Below are 17660 nucleotides of genomic sequence, written 5' to 3'. Positions count from 1 at the left end.
GCATCTTTGAAAGCCCAAGAGCAAAAATGCTTTTAGGTAGCTTCCCTCTCTCATATGGCTAGAGGGGAAAGTGAGCGAGTGTGCGGGGCAGAGGAGGAGGCAGAGCAAACAAGGAAACCTTCAGAGGGACTGTCCCATCCCTGTTCTGAAAAGGACCATCCTTATTATGCAACGAGGCATAACTTAGTGTTAGGAGCACGGGTTTGGAGTCAGATCTGAATTTCAATCCCAGCTCCACCACCCTACACACTCTGTGGCCTTGGACAAGACACAAACTGTGAGTTTCTAAACCCAGTTTTAGAAGATAAAGCCGAGGGTGGAGGAGAGAATAATACCTACCTCAGGTGGAAGTGTCAGGATGGAATGAGAGAATGCCCGTCAACGGCTTGGCACAATGCCACAAACAACAGATATTGTTCTTATTTGTGTTTTCAAAGGTCACTGGGCCCAGTGTGCAAAATAAAATGGGGAAGGACAACCAGAATCACTCCTCCCTGGGGACACAAAGCAAAGCAGAAACAAAATGCTGAGATTTTACAGAACAAAAACTAGCTTGAGCAAAGCAGACCTTCCGGGGACTTTTCAAGTCCTTGATGACAACATAGTGTAAACTTAACTGACAACGGCAGCAACATGAACAGATTCCATGCCCATTGAAATCACGTCTTTTGAAGGGCTGGCTGTCCTAGCTAAGTGGAACAACGTATACACTATCCATCCTAGTCAGCCTGAGGAAGGCAGGCAGTGGAAACCTCAGGAAGATCTTTATTGTGGCCCCTGGTTGGTGATGGTGATGAACTTGCCCTTGCCAGGGCAGAGCCAAAGAACTTGGGTCCCACAGACAAGACTCCTCCATACAAACCTCTAAGTAAATCACCTTGATCCAATTTTCTAAAAAGCTTCTTGCTCAACAATTGCTCTCTGCCAGAGAAAGGGTTTCAGTTTGACACCCTGGCATCTCTCCCTGTGTGCAACTCTTAAAAAGAAGTTAGGATGCTTTCACATCAGTGATCCTTAAACGGTAACGATGTGGTTTCTTAACTCCACTCCTGGTAAACTAAGTCTCATTAACCGGAATTAAGTCCTTTCTGCCTGACACTGTGAGAGGGACAAGAATGTATCAGAATGACTGTTTTAAAGCCAGAAGAGTGACATTTGCTCTGTAATTGCACTTTGCTTTCAGAGATGAACGAACCAAGTACACAAAGTATGCCGAATAGGCATTAAGAATGAGAGGGACAAAAAAAAAAAAATCAACCCCTCAAAAGTTCAGGACCACTTTTCCATATGCAAGTAAGCTCCCCCCAGCCACACCAACCACGGGGTCTCCAGTTCCAGCCTGGGAATGCGTTTCTCTTGGTGAAGGCAGATCCAGTGTCCCCAGAGATAAAATCCAAATCACAGACACAAGTGGCCAGCCTTTGTCTGCACATACTAAGTTGCTTTTATTAATCCAGAACGGCATGCTACAGATACTGTACAGCATGAACATTTATTCATTACAAAAATGGCTTCCAAACCATTAAAAATGAAATTGGAATAAGAGCATAAAACGGAACAGTAACATCACAACTGTTAGGAAACATTCAAAGTATTCACAAAAAATGTTATAGTTAGCATTTTAATAAACCAGAGAAAAATCGGAGACAGTTTTACAATCGCTTCATGTCAACTACAATGGCACTGAAGGAACGGGTCTCAGCTTTATACAGCATTTTGCAACATCAACATGCCTAGGTTTTTTTTATTTTTAAAGTCTGCTACCTACTTGTATGTCATACATGTACATAAAAGCGGCAGCTGGTTTTTCCTTTAAGAGTAATCTAATATACAGAATTTTGGCCCTTAAGGGTTTATACCTCTTCATTTAAAATGCTTTCTGGACAATCTGCTACCAAACACATCTTGTTATAGGTGACATTAAAACTACATACAAATCTACCTATGTAACATCACAGCAAAACATGATGAACAAAAATTACAGCATCAAAAAGAGGGAGAAAGCTAAAGTCATTGAGAATTTTGGCACATAAAGTTTTGCACACAGTCAGTCCATGTCCCAAGGGTGCAGGGCATTCGACTGCGAGTCCCAAGAGGAGACAGGATGGTTCCCACTGTCGCGCATACAGCGTCGCTAAGATTCCCTCACTAATTTTCAAGTCTTGTTTTACATAATGGCTTTTAAAGCAACTTTTGTTAATGCTACTGATCCTTGAATGCAACTATTAATGTCCATTTGGTGGCGTCTGGGTTTCATACAGCAAAAAAAAAAAAAAAAAGTCAAAAAGGGAAACCAAAAAATATATATACATTTTATATATAAACTTAAAAACCTTGTACAAATGAGTTGTTATATATAAGATGCTTATGCTAAGGGGAAAAAAACTTTATACAGTTTCAAGAAAAAGGAAAACATATTTTAAAAGGGACGACGTACAGGTTCGACAAGCAATCTCTAAAGCAATAAATACTACTGGTCCAACAGCGTTGTGATTCCATTAATTGTTGAGTAGCATCCCCTCCCCCCAAAAGAACAACACCATGGAACAAGGTATATTAACACATTTTAACCCTTTGTTTCTGTACATTTAAACAATAACAAGTAACATCACAATAAAAGTTGTTTCACACAGAAAAAAAAAACAGAGAAAGTCATGGCACTACATTCCTCGTGCCCTTATTATGGTTTAAAAACCAGATGTAAAATGATTGGTTCGCAAGCTCGTATTTAATACAAATAATACAGAACCAACTCCTTCTGGAGGGCTGCTTCAAAATCGCTTTTTTTTTTTCTTTTTGTTTTTGAATCAGTCTTTTAAAACTAAGCTATCCAAACTACATAACAGTTATGTATATATATATATATATTTTAAACGCTACAAAGACTTTAAACAGCTGTTGATAAAAATTTTGGTAGAATCATGAGGTTCTTCTCTCATCTACATATTTAAAAGGAGGAATTGAAATAAGAATGGGTCAAATATTGACCAATGAACTCGATAAACATCAACTAATGTAGCCACGTGGCACAAAATTAAAAGAGTACAAAACGAAACCTTTCGAACAGGGGACAAGAAAGAAAAGCCAAACGCAACACTCCACAAACCAAGCGGGGCTCAGAAGCTAAAGCTATTCTAAAGACTTGGTTACGAGGGACAGGGGCTGGGGGTGGGTCCCAGCCAGAGAGCTGTGGGAATGTAAGGAAGATGTTGACGGCTGTGCAATCGACGAGGAGGACATGATGGGCGGCTGCAGAGTGGCGGGAGGCAGGTCCAGGGCCCCGTTGGGACAGAGGGCGGGGGCCTTGCCGTGGGCGGGCTCGGCAAGCAGGAGGGCGGGTGGCGGAGGCATCATGGACAGGTGGGCCAGGGGGTCGGGCTTCAGGGAGAGCGAGAGAGGTTGGGTCTGCTCAGTCTGTGACTTGGCATCCTGGGGAGGGGAGCCTAGCAGGGGCGGGGAGGGAGGAGGCGAGTCTAGTAAGCTTCCATCTGAAGAGGGCGGACTGACGCAGCTGCCTTCACCTTGTATGTAGCGAACGCACTTTTTTTTTCTCCTAGAAACAGGGGGAGAGAGTTATCTGTGAATAAAGGGCAAAGATGCCAAGGGAGAGAGTTATCTAATGCTCAGAGCCAGGCTGAAGTCACCTAATGGATGCCCCATGCAGACGGCACACCCAGTGGCCAGAAGACATTACCGTTACCGGGTGCCACGCTCACTTAACGACTGCCCACACCTACGCCTGCTCTGGCAAACGACATATTAAGAGTAGAGGGCTCCCTACCTACCTGCTGCCCCTGCCCCCACTAACCACCCACGACCCCACCCCTGCCCAAATACAAGTGAGCAGACTAAAGCATGCCACCTGCAGACTCTGGCATCCATTTGCCAGCAAGTGGCTACGACCAAATTGAGATGAACTTAAAGGCTCGTTATTTCTCTTTTGGCTTAGACATTCCCTCACTTTCCCATCATATCCTCCCTCCCTCCATTCCCACCACTACCACCCCAACCCTCCACTGGTGTGTGTGTGCGTGCGTGTAAAAGAAAAAGACAGAGCTCCTTCCCCAGGCGCCTCATATCGATATGAAACTCTCAAAATGCTGACTGTTGAGCCCACAGAGCTGAAGACAGCGCTAGCAGGAGGCATAAAGGTTTTAACACACCACCGCCACCACAACCACCACCACCAGGCTGCCGGCGCCCAGAGAGCTTCCGGGCTTGTCTGTTAAGAACCACACCAAATCAAGAGAGGTCAGAATCAGGAGAGAGGAGGGGAGAAACAAAAATAAAATAAAGTAAAAAACAAAACAAAAACCAAAAATAAAAAAAAAACCAAAAAACCACCAAAAACAGGTAGAAGAGGATAAACAAAGGTGGGGGAGGGGGAAGAATAAGAAAAACAGAAAATGATCCAAAGGAACAAGAATAACTGGTTGTATGGCCTGCAGGTTGTGGATTAAATTATGATTCAAACTTGATTTTTTTTTTTTTTTTTTAAGATTGGGGTCTTCCCCTCCCCCACCCCAGTGAGAAGGCTGGAAGCAGAGACGGTGAGGATGGGATGGAGGCCTCCTGCCCTTCTCAATATGCCGAGGCCAGGAAATGGAGGGCGCAGCATGTCACAAGGAGGTGACGACAAAGAAGAAGTGCCAGGGAATCGCAGCATGGAACCTTCTACGGTTTGGGTTACCATGATTAGTGTTTAAACCAGAAAGACTAACTTTGCCCTGCACCAAACCAGAATCTCCCCTCTCCATTTCCTGTTTGTGTAAGAAATAGGAATGAGAATTTCAGAGCCTCTCTTATCATCAAAGGTTGGGGAAATCAATACAAGAAATTGACATATGACCTCAAAGCTTCTCCTCTGTTAATCTCAGTCCGATGGGATAATATTTGGTAGGAAAGGTGATCCTTGGGATCAACCCCTCATGCTATAAAAATAATGCAGATACAGGGTATATGCTGATCTAAGGAGAATATAGTCAGAACTGTGGTTGACAACACTCTGTCTAAAAACAAGCGTGTAAGCGCCGGCCAGCTTTCCATCGCTGGAAAGCAACTAAGTTGCTGCCAGGTTGAAGGCAAGCACCGCCAGATATCACTGGCCTTTGAAAGGAAGGAGGTGTAATGAGTTCCTCTTCGGTCTGTGCCCCAGAGCTGTCTGATCATGCCCCTCAGTGCCTGGGGTGTGGACTCAGCAAGATGGCAGGAGGGATGAGAGGAGGGGAGGGGTGGGAGGGAACATGCTTGGGCTTCCCTGCCTCCCAGAGGCTGAGACCCATTGCGCTGGTGGCCTCAGGGTCTACCTGTGACCCCTCTGCGTCAGAAGGAACTCTAGGGGAGCGAGAGCAGCCCCTTCACCTTTAATTTGACAAGGTTTCTTTTTCTCCTCTGGGATAGACTGAAATAGACTGGGGGTTCTGCTCCCATCCCAGAAACCCAAGATAAATAATTAAACCTCTTAGAGTTTTAAACCACCTTAGCCTGCAGATCAAAACATGCTCAAAAAACTAAGATGTCCATGCATTTTAAAAATGGGAGAAGGAAGGGGTGGGGATGGGGGGAAGCATAAGCAAAACTCAGAGAGCAACAGGGACAAATGAGAGAGGCGAGAGAAAAGGGAGAAAGAGAGAGGGAAACACAACAGGAAACAAGGGAATGACATCAAGCAGCATTCCATGCTATATTAGGGCAGAATGAAAAGATGGGAAAGCAACTTGGTGGGCTCAAAACAGAATCTTGTTAAAATGTCCTCAAATGTCAAATAAAATTAGAAACCCTGCACAGCGAGCAAGGAGCCCTGATTGGCTGGGAGCGTTTTTGGGCTCCCCTCACCCCTCCCACCCTCCTTGTAACATGGAAGTTTCCATGTCATGGGGATGAGTGGGGGCATTTTGAACATGAGACATGAAGACTATGAATGACAGAGTGATGCTCCTGAGCAAAGGGCAGTGGGAACACACACACATTTCTAACGAGCCAGAAAATGCCTCGTTTTGCAACTTTTCTTTTTTTAAAGCACATTTTGTCCTATTGATTTAGCATCAAGCCAGATCCTGGCAATGTTAAGAGGAAAAGTTGAGGAAAAAAGGGACAAAACCCATCCACTTACCCTCCCCAACTTAGGCTCCATCCCCAATCAAGGAGTGCCCTCTTATTAAAAATCCATTTTTAGCTTTTTATGGATTTATCCTGAAAGGAAACTAAGGGTTCTTCCTGATCCTGTTTTGGAATTACACCCTTAAAAGAGCAGAAATGCACCTGCTAAAGCTTTTAGGATATGAAAAAATATCCCCAACAGAAGAAAAGTGGCCACCAGGAAAATTCTAACGGTGCTGAGGCGGGAAAGAATGCTGAGGAAGGATGAGGGACAGCAGTGCCGCCGCACTGACAGCTGGCCCCTCAAAGCGGCACCTTAGAAAATCATGTTGACGAAGCAGCTACAAAGGTTTAGGTTTTGTTTGTAAAAATGTAATGAAAGTTCTGGTCTCTGAGGAAGATACCACACCTTGGCTTTAAGCCAGGTGCAGGCTGCATCTGAGAAGGGAATGTCCATCCCCATCAATGTCCGTAATGATAACTTTCAGGAAAATTAGCCAAGTCTAAACCACAGCAACTGCTTCCGAAACAAAAAGGGGATTCATAAACCACCACTCACCCCCAATGAATAAAATGCACAACCTAGGCAACAAGCCATATTGCGAGGTGCGCACAATGGTGTCAGCCGTCTATTTCTACAAATCATGAGAACCCCTCTCTTAGGAATAGGCTCTGCGATTAGCTGATCCTTTGCCATGGCAGGGCGTCTCAGGACAGGATTCTGCAGCTAGTTATCTTCCCACCCAGAACAAATAAAATTCTGCAGCAAATTCACTGCCTAGAGAGGGCAAGCAGAATTCCTGTCTTCAGGCTAGCCATAACTAAATACCTAACATCCGTCTTCAACTTCATCATGAAACTCTTTTCTGTTGCACAGAGAAGACCCCCAGGACCGTGTGGAAAGGACATTTGTCACCTCTGTGAACCCTGCCATCTCATGGAATGACTGGAGAATCCCTCTCCTGCGGGGTGTTCACCTAAGGCCCCGAATCCTCACTCAGTGGACGGAGGGCCATCCATGGAGATCTCTCTCCATCAAGACTCTCAGGCCCTCTCTCCCCTAAGCGTCCGGTCAACGCCGAGGCAATTCACCAATCTCTCGTGAGGCATCAGGGTTGGGAAGAGACACAGGAGACTCGTGGGCATGCACGTAATGGGATGGACATCTGATCTACTGTCTAAGACGGAACACATGGCAGAGGCATGGAGGAGAGGGACACGTGACAAGGGAGGCACTACGAACAGGGAAGCGTGTGGGGGGTGTTGAGATACCTACCATCATAATATTCCAAATTCAAAGACTGCTTGTATCAGAACAAAGAAACAACAAATTTAACCAAAGGTGGTCATTAAAGGAAAGGAAATGAGACAGGAACTAGTTGGTATCCCTCCACCAGGAAGGAAGTACCTACACCTTCCCTGAAATTACAGGTTGGATGGAAACCTGCAGGTGGAACATGGGTGTTTAACTTGGACTCTTCCGATTCATTTTGGAACCAGTGCTCTCTCTCGCTAAATATATATATTTTTTTCATTCTGCAGGCTAGCAGCACTGCAGTCTGTGACTGCATGACTCATTGCTTGCAGCCCTTTCGCTGGTGCATGCCGTTCAATGCCACGCTTCTTTTTAGCACTGTAAAACAATGTCAGCTAACCAAGCTCCTCTGTGCAACAGGCGGTTTTTCAACATAAAACAAAAAAAATAACACAAAACCAAAAAAAGCCTGCCCCAGAGCACTTCTCCAAGTGTCTTGACGCAAAGTGCACGGGAATGCCATTGCTGCCAATTTTAGCTCATTCAAACCTTTGGACCTATGGCTCCCTACGCTCAGCATACATGCCACAGAAGTGTGCACAGGGCCAGGCCGGTTCCAGGATGCTGGCTTTCAAAGCAGAAGGATAAGTGCTCATCCTGGTCTGTTAGGGTTGTGGTCTGGGTGCTACCACCAGGGATATGTTATTTATAGGAGCGGGGGAAAGAGAAACAGAGAAAGTGGGGAGAGGACACGGCATAAAATTAGCAAGGAAATTTTGAAGAGTGAGGATCATTAGTCATTGATGCCAGTGGGGAAGTAGATGGGAACGAGGTCAAAATATATTGACACACTAAGGTACCAGAAGGACAGAATGCTTTGATTTTCCCAAAGGCCTCGCAGTGGTAATATACCTGCACGGTTTGCACCATAAAGTCTGTCGGTCAAGCCCGAACAGTGCCCGACACTTCTTTGGAGTATTTGCATCTGTTAGCATAAGGTAAACACAAAAAAAAAAAACACAACACAATGGTGGGTCGTGCTCAGTTGGATGTGAAAATCTCAGCTACAGCTCACTGGTCTTCTCTAGCACCTCGGTTCTATTTGATTGTCTTCCCTCACCAAGGACATGAAAGGAAAGGGCTTCTATGAGTCAAAAGAAAAAAATAAAATAAAACGATAAAACACAAAACAAAACAACAACCAGAAACCAAAAAACAACAAGGAGAAATAAATAAAAATAGAGAGAGGAGAGGAGGGGAGAAGGCGATGTTTACGTCTACCTAGGCCAGGATTACAGTGGATGTCACTGAGCCCCATCCTGGGCTGTCATGAGGAAGGGGTTGGCAGGCAACGTTCCCTGGGAGGGGGCGTGCTGGGGTTTGCTGTCGCTGACCCGAGGAGGCACAAAGGATGCTGTTTTACAGTGGCATTTTGGCTAGCAGCAGCAGCGAGAACAAGCACATCCCTCACAGAGCAGTGTCCCGCGCCCTCGTGTCTCCTAAGATCCACACAGATCTACAAAGCAACAGGCCAGAGAAGGGGGAAAGGACCAAAGAGACCAGCTGCAAACCAGCACAGCGAATCTGGGAAATCTATACACACCTGCAAGGGCCGCACCAGTTATTCTGTTGATCAAGGCCAAAGCGCGCTCGGCATTTCTTAGGAGCGCTCAGGTCTGAATGAGTTCAAGAGAGAAGCGAGCAGAGGAGGAGGAGGAGGTGGGAGAGAGGGAGGGAGGGAGAGAGAGGGAGAGAGAGAGAGAGAGAGAGAGAGAGAGAGAGAGAGAGAGAGAGAAGAGGGGGTGGGGGGGAAGAGAAAGATACAAATAAGAAAAAAATAAAAATAAAAAAGGGAATAAATCAATGACCTGGTTACTAATTACAAAATATCGACTTTCGATTTTTAACTTTCTTTAATTTAAAAAAAAAGGTAAAAAATCACATTCTTATTCAACTTGTGAAATTAGCTGTTGCAAATAAAGCTGCAGTATCCCTTCTTTAAGGACTGTCTCTCAGATTTGGTTTGAGCTGATAAAGGGAAGTTCGATACCGAAGAACTAACTTTTAAATAGCATTTTTCCTCTTTTGGTTCTGCTTTTCTTTTTTTTTTTTTTTCTCTATCAATTTGTTTTTCTTAAAGAAGAAAATAAAGTGAAGGAGGGAATTAAGTTTGTAACATGCTTTTTTCTTCTCAGAGTACCACAGTTTCAAAAAGAAAAAAAAAACTACAAATAAGAACAGAACAAAACGAAACAAAACAGAAAGGAATAAAGAAAGAAAAGGGGTGTGGGACTGGGATATTGCAGCTTTTGGAATGTTCGTCTTTTTAAATCTATTTTTATTAATATTAAGAGAGAAACAGAAAAAGGTCAACAGGCTGTGTGAATGAGCTGTTAAGAGTGAGTTAGAAGCTCATAGCAGCTTTTAAGCAGGTTCAGTCAGTAAAATGCTAGTGGATTTGCAAATTATGAGCAGAAAAGCAAAAGGAAGAAAAAAACTAAAATAAAAAAAAAGCTAAGGAAAAAATAATCATACTGCGGATGCATGCTTGCGTGAGAAAACTTAGTGGGAGCGATGAAAAAATGCCATTAGATTAAGGAGGTTTATTACTGAATTCCTTCCATTTTGTGTTTTTTTATTATTTTTTTTTTTTACCAGTCTCTTTTAAAGAAATACTGCATATTCAATTTGCACAGTTAGTTCAACTCTAAAGCACTGTCATTACTGCTTAAACAACTGTTATGGGAAAAATAAATAAATAAACAAAGCAGAAATTAAATTAATTCAAAAACCAACCAAAGCAACTGAAAAAAAAAAAAAATCTACCGAAACATACGAAACTGTGTAGATGGTCATTTTAAAAGACTGTTCAAATGTCATACGTGTTCAATGTTAATAAAACTATCATGGCAAGAAAAATTAAAAAACAGTTTATCAACTATTTTAATGACTCAAAATGACATTAGCACCTGTAATCGGAGGAAGTGAAAGGCAAGGATTTAGGAAACATTCGCTGTGTTCTGAAAAAAAAGAACAAATTATACAAAGCCTTCAAAATGTTTTGTTGTTGTTGTTGGTAAAAGCCTGCCTTCTCCAAGGGACCGCTGAGATTGCCTATGCAGTATTTCTAATTTCTTCTAGAGAATGACAAACCTCCTTAATTTAAATTGGGTGCAATTTACCACTGTAAAGGCATGCATCGGAACATTCAGGAACAGCCCAGTTAATATCAAACACACACACCCCTCCTACGCCCCTAGCCCCTCCTCATCCCTACTCAGACACATACAGAATAAGCAGACTGGATAAATCCCCCATAGCCATGCCTACTGCTCTCTAGTTACAGGCTCTGCAGTTATTTAAAAACACATTCCACTAGAATTACAATGTGCTTTTCATGCAACAATGAATGTTACTAGCTTAAAAAGGGCAATCATGAAGCAATTAATTAAAATGCATAAACAAAAGGCTGCCTAAGATGGGTTCCCCCACAATGGCCTGGCCTTGAATTTCTTCTGCTTCCCCCCAGATAGAAGCCTAACATCAAAGCCGCCTGCCTCCATCCTGATCATCCTAACTTACCATTGGTCTCTCCGGGCTGCTTGTCCCTTTTCCTCTTCTTCTTCTTGCCCTGGATGAACAGAGGAAAAACAGGGAATTATTTCAAGAAACAGGTCTGGGCTCACCTGGAAAGGAGAAGGCAGGAGGAAGCGAGCTCATGGCTCTCTCCACCCACACTGGCTCCTTGCGTGTTTTCCACCCCACCCAGCTTGAATCCAAAGGCCCTTCAGCGGTGCTGACGCTGGAGGGACCCGCACCAGCAGAAAAGAAGGGATCTGCAGTGGGGGGTAAAGGAATTTCCTCTTCCCCACATACCTATGTCCATCCTTAAATCTGACCCAGGGCACCTGACTCCATAAAAGGGAAGACCTGGATGAGGAAGATTCAGGGACGTATGGAGAGACAGGGTTGGAAGTGGCCCGAGAGCCTGCTGCCACAGGGCACAGGAACATTGGGATGGCTGTGTGGACTCAGCTGCCTTGCGCCATGCAAATCTCATCCTTATTAAGGCCAAAAGGTCCTCATTCCGAATCAAAAAATGAACGCTCTAGTAGGGGCTTCTCTTAGAGCTGTAGCGTGGCCCTTGGTTTTAAAAGGAAGAGGACAAAAAAAAAAAAAAAAGGCGAAATAGAACCAGAAATCATCTGAGCTCTTTTTTTTTTTTTCACCTGCTGAGGAAGATTAGCCCTGAGCAAACATCTGTGCCAATCTTCCTCTATTTTGTATGTGGGTTGCCTCCACAGCATGGCTGATGAGTGGTGTTGGTCAGCATCCAGGATCTGAACCCGCGAACCCAGGCCGCTGTAGTGGAGCGCGCAGAACTTAACCACTATGCCATGGGGCTGGCCCCTCATCTGAGCTCCTTTTGAAACTGCTGAGTGGACATCCATAAAAGAGGGGACCTTCTCTCCATTCTCCTCGAATATAATGATTATAATTCTCCTAGGAATAACAGCTCACATTTATTGAGCCCGTACGGTGTGCCAGGCATGATTCTAAGTGTGCTATGCACTCACTCATTTTTCCTCACACAATCCTATACATCAGGTATTATCACTATTCCAACTTTACAGATAAGGAAACTGAGGCCTAGAGGGGTTACATAACTTTCCTGAGATCATACAGCTAACAGATGACAGGGCCAGGATGGGAACGTAGGCAGTCCCGGTTCCACAGCCCTTACCTACTAGGCTACACTGCCTACATATTTGATGCCTGGAGCTCTGAGGAAAGTTTTCAATTGATTATGGGTGGTGAATGGCATGGAGTCATTCACATTCCCCAACCTGATCCTCCCTGCTATCTTCACAGTCTGCTCGTGGCTGTGCATGTGGAATGGGCACAGAGGTGAATTCTGTAGAGGCGACTGCCTCATTCCAGATCTGAAGCGAGCTCCCCCTCCCCTCATTAGCACCGGTCTCCTATCCATGCGAGTTAGCTGCCTGGTATATATGAAACGTCACAAACTAAAGGAATGGTCCTACACTTCCATTTGTTTCAGAATATCTAAACCCTGCCTTTGCTTAGAGGTTCTCGTGGTATGCTGACGTCAACTCAGGAAGAGAAAAGGACAGTGGGAGGTAGAAAACCAGAGAATCCAGAAGGCCCGGTAAGGAGAACCTCAAGATGCAGATGCCATAGAGTTTTAGCTCCATCCGAGGGCCGAGAGCCAGCTGTTTTAGAGAAGGCCCCTCCTTTCACTCAGATCTTGAGACCTGTACCACTTAGGAAAGTTGTCTTGGCCTTCAGTTCAGTGTTTCCGTTTGAAACATTTTATGTTCCTTGACGTATAATTTAAAAAATAGAGTTCATGTCAATTCTCATGAGCCCCGGCACCATCTTCATGTTTGTGCCTCTCCTGTGTAAGGAGCAAGGTGCCATCTGGCCATCGTGGAACAGGCAGGAGGGTCTCGCTTCAGTTTATTTAGGACCCTGAAGTAAAAACTCAACTGGGCACAGAAACTCTTCAACTTCAGGTGGTGTCAGCATCCACACCCCCAAGGGCTTCTCAGTCACCTTGAACACAGTGTCCCCCATTTCCACCCTCCTGCAGCATGTTCTGAAAGGCAGTTGAAAATTCCGCTACCCATGGGAAGCTATCAGTTTAGGATATATAACTGAGATGTTCGTGACTGAGAAAATTATCATTTACACTAAGGGTTTCTAGAGCACAGGGACTGTGTTTTAATCAGAAGAGGGCATAGAGAAACTTAATAAATACTACTTAATGAAGATGGAGATGTGTCTCAAGGGAAGCAGCCACTCCGTTATCTCTTTAAATGTAACAAAAGAAAGAAAAGGCCTAATATATGGGGGTAAGGGGAAAAAACTCAAGATGAGCAAATGACCTAGGATCTATCTCCTTTACTTCATCTAGAAGAACTAGAAAGGAAATAACATTCTAAGACAATGCCAGGGGTTAGAGACGTCACTATGGGACCAAAACGTTTTCCCTTGTGCCCCAGAATGTGCCAAGTCCAACAACCTAAATGTGACTGTTTTACGCCATTCTATTTTGCTAAGGTAGCAACATAAAGGCTTCTGTCACCACTTCGCGGGAAAGGTAGCAACGTGCAAGACGCATGAGGTTAGCTAGCAAAACGTTTTCCAGAAGAACCTTTTGGACTTTACAATGACCCAAAGTAATTTTACAGAAACTCCAACGTCAAGTCAGTTAAAAAAAAATACTAACAAGTTTCCGCCACAATCAAATCCATAAAAGCTGCAACCAGATTCTTGCTCCACAGACTGTTTCCTGGGGCACGGAAGGAAGGAGTGTGTGCATGTGTGTTCACACCCAGGTGTAATGAGCCATCAAGACAGGACTCTTGACAGTACACCTTTACAAGAACTAAACCTCCTAGAGTCCCAAATCCAGATCGACCTCTAAACCTTCTGTCAAGTCTTAGCAGGAGTTTCCCTATTATACCAGAATTCTTTTGAATGAGCTAAAGTCCTTTCAGGAGTCTCATGGACCTTCTGAAACCTAGAAAGCACTTCACAGAAAGCCTTGGGCAATACTCTGTCTAACTGACTGCCAGGCAAGTCAATCGTACTGTTCTTTTGAAGCTATCACAAAGTCAACCTTGTACCTTTGTGGAGATTTCACCCTGCACAACTCCAGGGGGCACCATGCACACAGACCGTAGTGTAAATGGCGCATCCTAGAGTTGTGCAGTGCACGCCCTGCACAGCTGCACATGAAGGCCCTACTATGACCCAAAATGTCTAGTGGGGATATGATATCTACAGAGTAGCTGAATTCCTCTCTGTGGTACCATTCTAGATTACTCAAAGAATTGGATCTGTTGCAGGTAGAAGCTGGAGATGAACTCTAAGAACTTCTGACCCGAAACCAGGAGAGTGGCTGTCCTGAAATGAGATGGCTGTACGTGTGGAGGCTGCAGAGCATGCCTGCTGCTGGAAAGCTCCACCTCGAGGTCAGGTGGGGGTGAGCTGCAAGCCTGTGGGAGAGCATTAACTTTCTCATCCTCTTCCTTTCAGCTCCAGAAGAAAGGCTTCCCTACCGCACACATGCTGAGGACAAACGGAAAGGTCCCAGAAGTTAAGACCCTGAGCGTGCCCATCTGTGAGTGACAAGGGCTCTGAGCAGAGCAAAGGCGCCATTGAGAGGCACTGGCACTAATGCTGGTTTCCACTCCCAGGAGGAACACAGTCTAGTGCTGCCAGCGCAGGGCAGCGGGCCCTAGAGGAACATGGGTGGGGGCTGTGATGAAGACAGGGGAGTCAAGCCCAACAGTCTCCGCTCATTTTTCCTCATCCACATGGTCAAGAGCAGGCCAGCAAGCACGTGTTGAAAGGGATGAGAATAACACGTGAGGAAATTTGAAATAACCAGTCAGAGCAAGCAGGAAACAGTCTCCACTCAGGACCCACACATTCACGCAGATGTCTGTGACCTCCTGATGGATGGTAAGTTCTGAGAGTAAATACATCTCATTTAACTCAACCCCCACAATACTGGGTGCACGGAAAGTTCGCAATCAGCAATAATTGAATGGATCTCAACCCACATACACACAGAGCTTCTTTGCCACGGATGACGTCCATGGGAGAGCTCAGGCAGGAAGCACTGATGGGTAAAAGAATATTCCAGGGCTCCGTGCCACTGACAAGAAACGGGAGGAGACGCCTGTTGTCGACATTAAGACAAGTTTTGTTTCTCCCCGGAAGAGTGGATGGTTAAATTCGTTTCATAAAATCCAATGCAGTGTAACAAAGTATCAGGCAAAATAAGAGACATTTCATCCATCTTGAGAGGAGAGCGAGCCCAGCACTTGAACTACTGGGCAAAATGCAGAAGAAGTAACAGTGAGAGGGGACAGAGGTCCCCAGAGCAGAGCCAGGTTGTGGGAGGAGAGGAATCGTGGGTGTCACATCCACTGTGATTACTAACAACATCCTACTGTGTTTTCTAAAATCTAGGAGAGGAAATTAGGCAAATCCTGCAGCCAACACAGAGCCCAGGAACACACACACACCGCACAGTACACACACCCTCTCCTACCCTAGCTGGGCCCCAACTCATTTCATCCATCCTGCCAAATGATGACTTCCACTGGCTATTTTCAGGGATATTCCCATCATGCCCCTCTCAGAATGAACCAGGCTTCCAACTTCTATTGTACCACGGCATAAGGCAATTGTTTCGTTTTTCTCTCTTAAGGTTGAAGGCCCTGTTGGAAGATCTGTGAGGAATTAAACTCTCTTCCTCCACCCCTACCCACTGGTCTTCCCTGCAAGATCACCCCATGAACCACTACTGAGAAGCACATAAGCCCCATTGGGCATATCCTAGAGCCATGTCTTTTCAAAGACATGGGCAAGAAGCTGTGGACAGTCCCAAATCAACCCCATGGGTTCCAAGCTGAAACACCAGAACAGCCTCCTCCTTCCTCCTTGAAGAATTACTGCACACTGATGGAGCCATACTGGAGGCCAAGACAAGACCTTCCAGTCTGGAACTCGGGCAAGATGCTAATGCTCCCAGGAGTGGGAAGACCGAATGGTTCTGAGGCCTGATTCAAGCTGGCAGGTAGCGTTCCCTTTGTCCAGACGGACATCCAAGACACCTCTATAGACTCTAGTCCTGAGAAAAATGATCCACCTACATAGTTATCCCGTGCGGACCAGCCAGGGTACAGCTGCATGTGAAGCTGTCGCTCCTTCCGGGCCAGCTCGTAGTATTTCGCTTGCTCTTCTCTGGACAGTGCATGCCACTGGAGAGGACATAAGGGGAAGAGAGGGACACACAAAAACATCATGAACTACACTGAGGCCGGGGGATGAAGGACGCTTCCATCAGAAATGGTATAATCTGCAGATACTGATGGTTTAGGGACCCTGGCCCTAACAGGAGTGCTCAGACAAACCCGACTTGTCATCTGTGTCGTCGTATCATTTGCTCTCTCTCTGGGGGTGGGGGAAGAGGATGGCTGTGGCTGTTCTGAACGTCACTGGAATGTGGAGTTACTAGTCCTGACTCCAAGAAGGCCAATGGGGAGTCAGAATGTGGCTGAAGAGAAAGGACTCTCGAACCACTGAGAACGGGGACATTCTGCCACCCCACCCACTGCATCCTAGTCCATTCTTCCCCCTCTTCTCCCCACGAGGTGGCTGCCTACCCTTCGCCCCAGGATCTGGTTGATGGCCGCGCTTTCTTTCAACGTGCACTCGGCTACGACCTTTGCTCTCATTTCCTTCATATACAACATGAATGCGTTCAGAGGTTTCTTTATGTGGGGCTTCTTCTTTTCTTCTTCCTTTTTGGAGTCCTGATGCTTTCTGGATGGAGACAAAACAGACAGACACAACCCAATGAGCAATCACAAGGTCCAACTTCCTCCTCAGCAGAGCACCCATCTTCTTGTCTCCTCAACACCCAAACCCAGCAGTTTTGAATGAGAAGTACGCTTCCACTTTTGGTCTTCTCTACCCTGGAAAATGGAACAGAAACAGCCTGGGGAAGGGGTGTAGAGGGTGGGGGAAGAGAGAGATTTTGTAATCACTTCCTCAAGTTGCACAAATATACAATTTTCCCAAGCCAGAGGGGAAAGCACATTGTGGCGGTTTCCACCTTGGCTGGCGTCTCTCATGCTTGCAGGACAGAGCTCCAAGCGTTCAGTGACAGGGTAAGGGACCGCGAAGTGGTTGCAGATCCCAGTCCATCCAAGTACACAAAAGAGAGTTCTGTTCTACCCCTCGATGGGTGCCATCCATGCAACTCTGCACTGTGCATTTTCTCCCTCTTTGTAAGAGTCCGGAGCCACGCAACCTGGTGTTTGCCAAAGTCACACGCAGTGTGGCCAACCTTGGGCAGAGCCACCCACCCAGTAGCCACCGCAGCAGCAACAACAGGCTAAACACGACAGTGGAGGAGAAAGCGATCAAAAGAGCGAGACTTACGAGCTATGGAGTGAGCCGACATCACTCTGGGAGGATTCCTGTTTGACTGCTGGCGTGACTATGGCCGGGTGGGGAATGCCAGTTGTGTGTAGAGTATGATGTGGTGGGACCATATGGGGAGGGAACCTGGAAGACAGAAAGCTGTGTAAATCGTCAGAATCAAAATGAATGAATGGGGAGGGATGTGTACACACAATAAAAAAAAAAAAAAAAAACCAGCACGTAACACTCACATGAAAGCAACCCAAGGCATATGAAACCTGTCAGCATTAATTAGCGATAAATTAAACATAATGATTCTCATAATGTCATTAAAGCC

The 17660-nt window shown here is 45.4% G+C and overlaps 1 protein-coding gene across 30 annotated transcripts in view; it reads right to left on the bottom strand.

Moving 5' to 3' along the window:
- Positions 1–1420: 1420 nt before the first annotated feature.
- The window catches only part of TCF7L2 (transcription factor 7 like 2), a 193608-nt gene continuing 177368 nt past the window's right edge, over positions 1421–17660 (bottom strand). For 6 of the 30 annotated variants that reach the window (XM_087432593.1, XM_087432596.1, XM_087432595.1 and 3 more), the window contains 7 exons: positions 17342–17482; positions 16561–16720; positions 16048–16155; positions 10937–10985; positions 10324–10374; positions 8958–9030; positions 1421–3553 (listed from right to left, as the gene is read on the bottom strand). In XM_087432593.1, the coding sequence (XP_087288719.1) occupies positions 3130–3553; positions 8958–9030; positions 10324–10374; positions 10937–10985; positions 16048–16155; positions 16561–16720; positions 17342–17482 (1006 nt within the window). In that variant the 3' untranslated portion in view covers positions 1421–3129. Of the gene's footprint in view, positions 3554–8265; positions 8340–8957; positions 9031–10323; positions 10375–10936; positions 10986–16047; positions 16156–16560; positions 16721–17341; positions 17483–17660 lie in introns of those variants that run through there. The other 24 variants (XM_087432598.1, XM_087432597.1, XM_087432603.1 and 21 more) reach the window with 10 other exon arrangements.

The sequence above is a fragment of the Ceratotherium simum genome, chromosome 6, assembly GCF_057802395.1.
Source record: "Ceratotherium simum simum isolate JZ-2026a chromosome 6, ASM5780239v1, whole genome shotgun sequence".
NCBI classification, from domain to species: Eukaryota; Metazoa; Chordata; class Mammalia; order Perissodactyla; family Rhinocerotidae; genus Ceratotherium; species Ceratotherium simum.
This window is presented reverse-complemented; position numbering and strand designations above follow the sequence as displayed.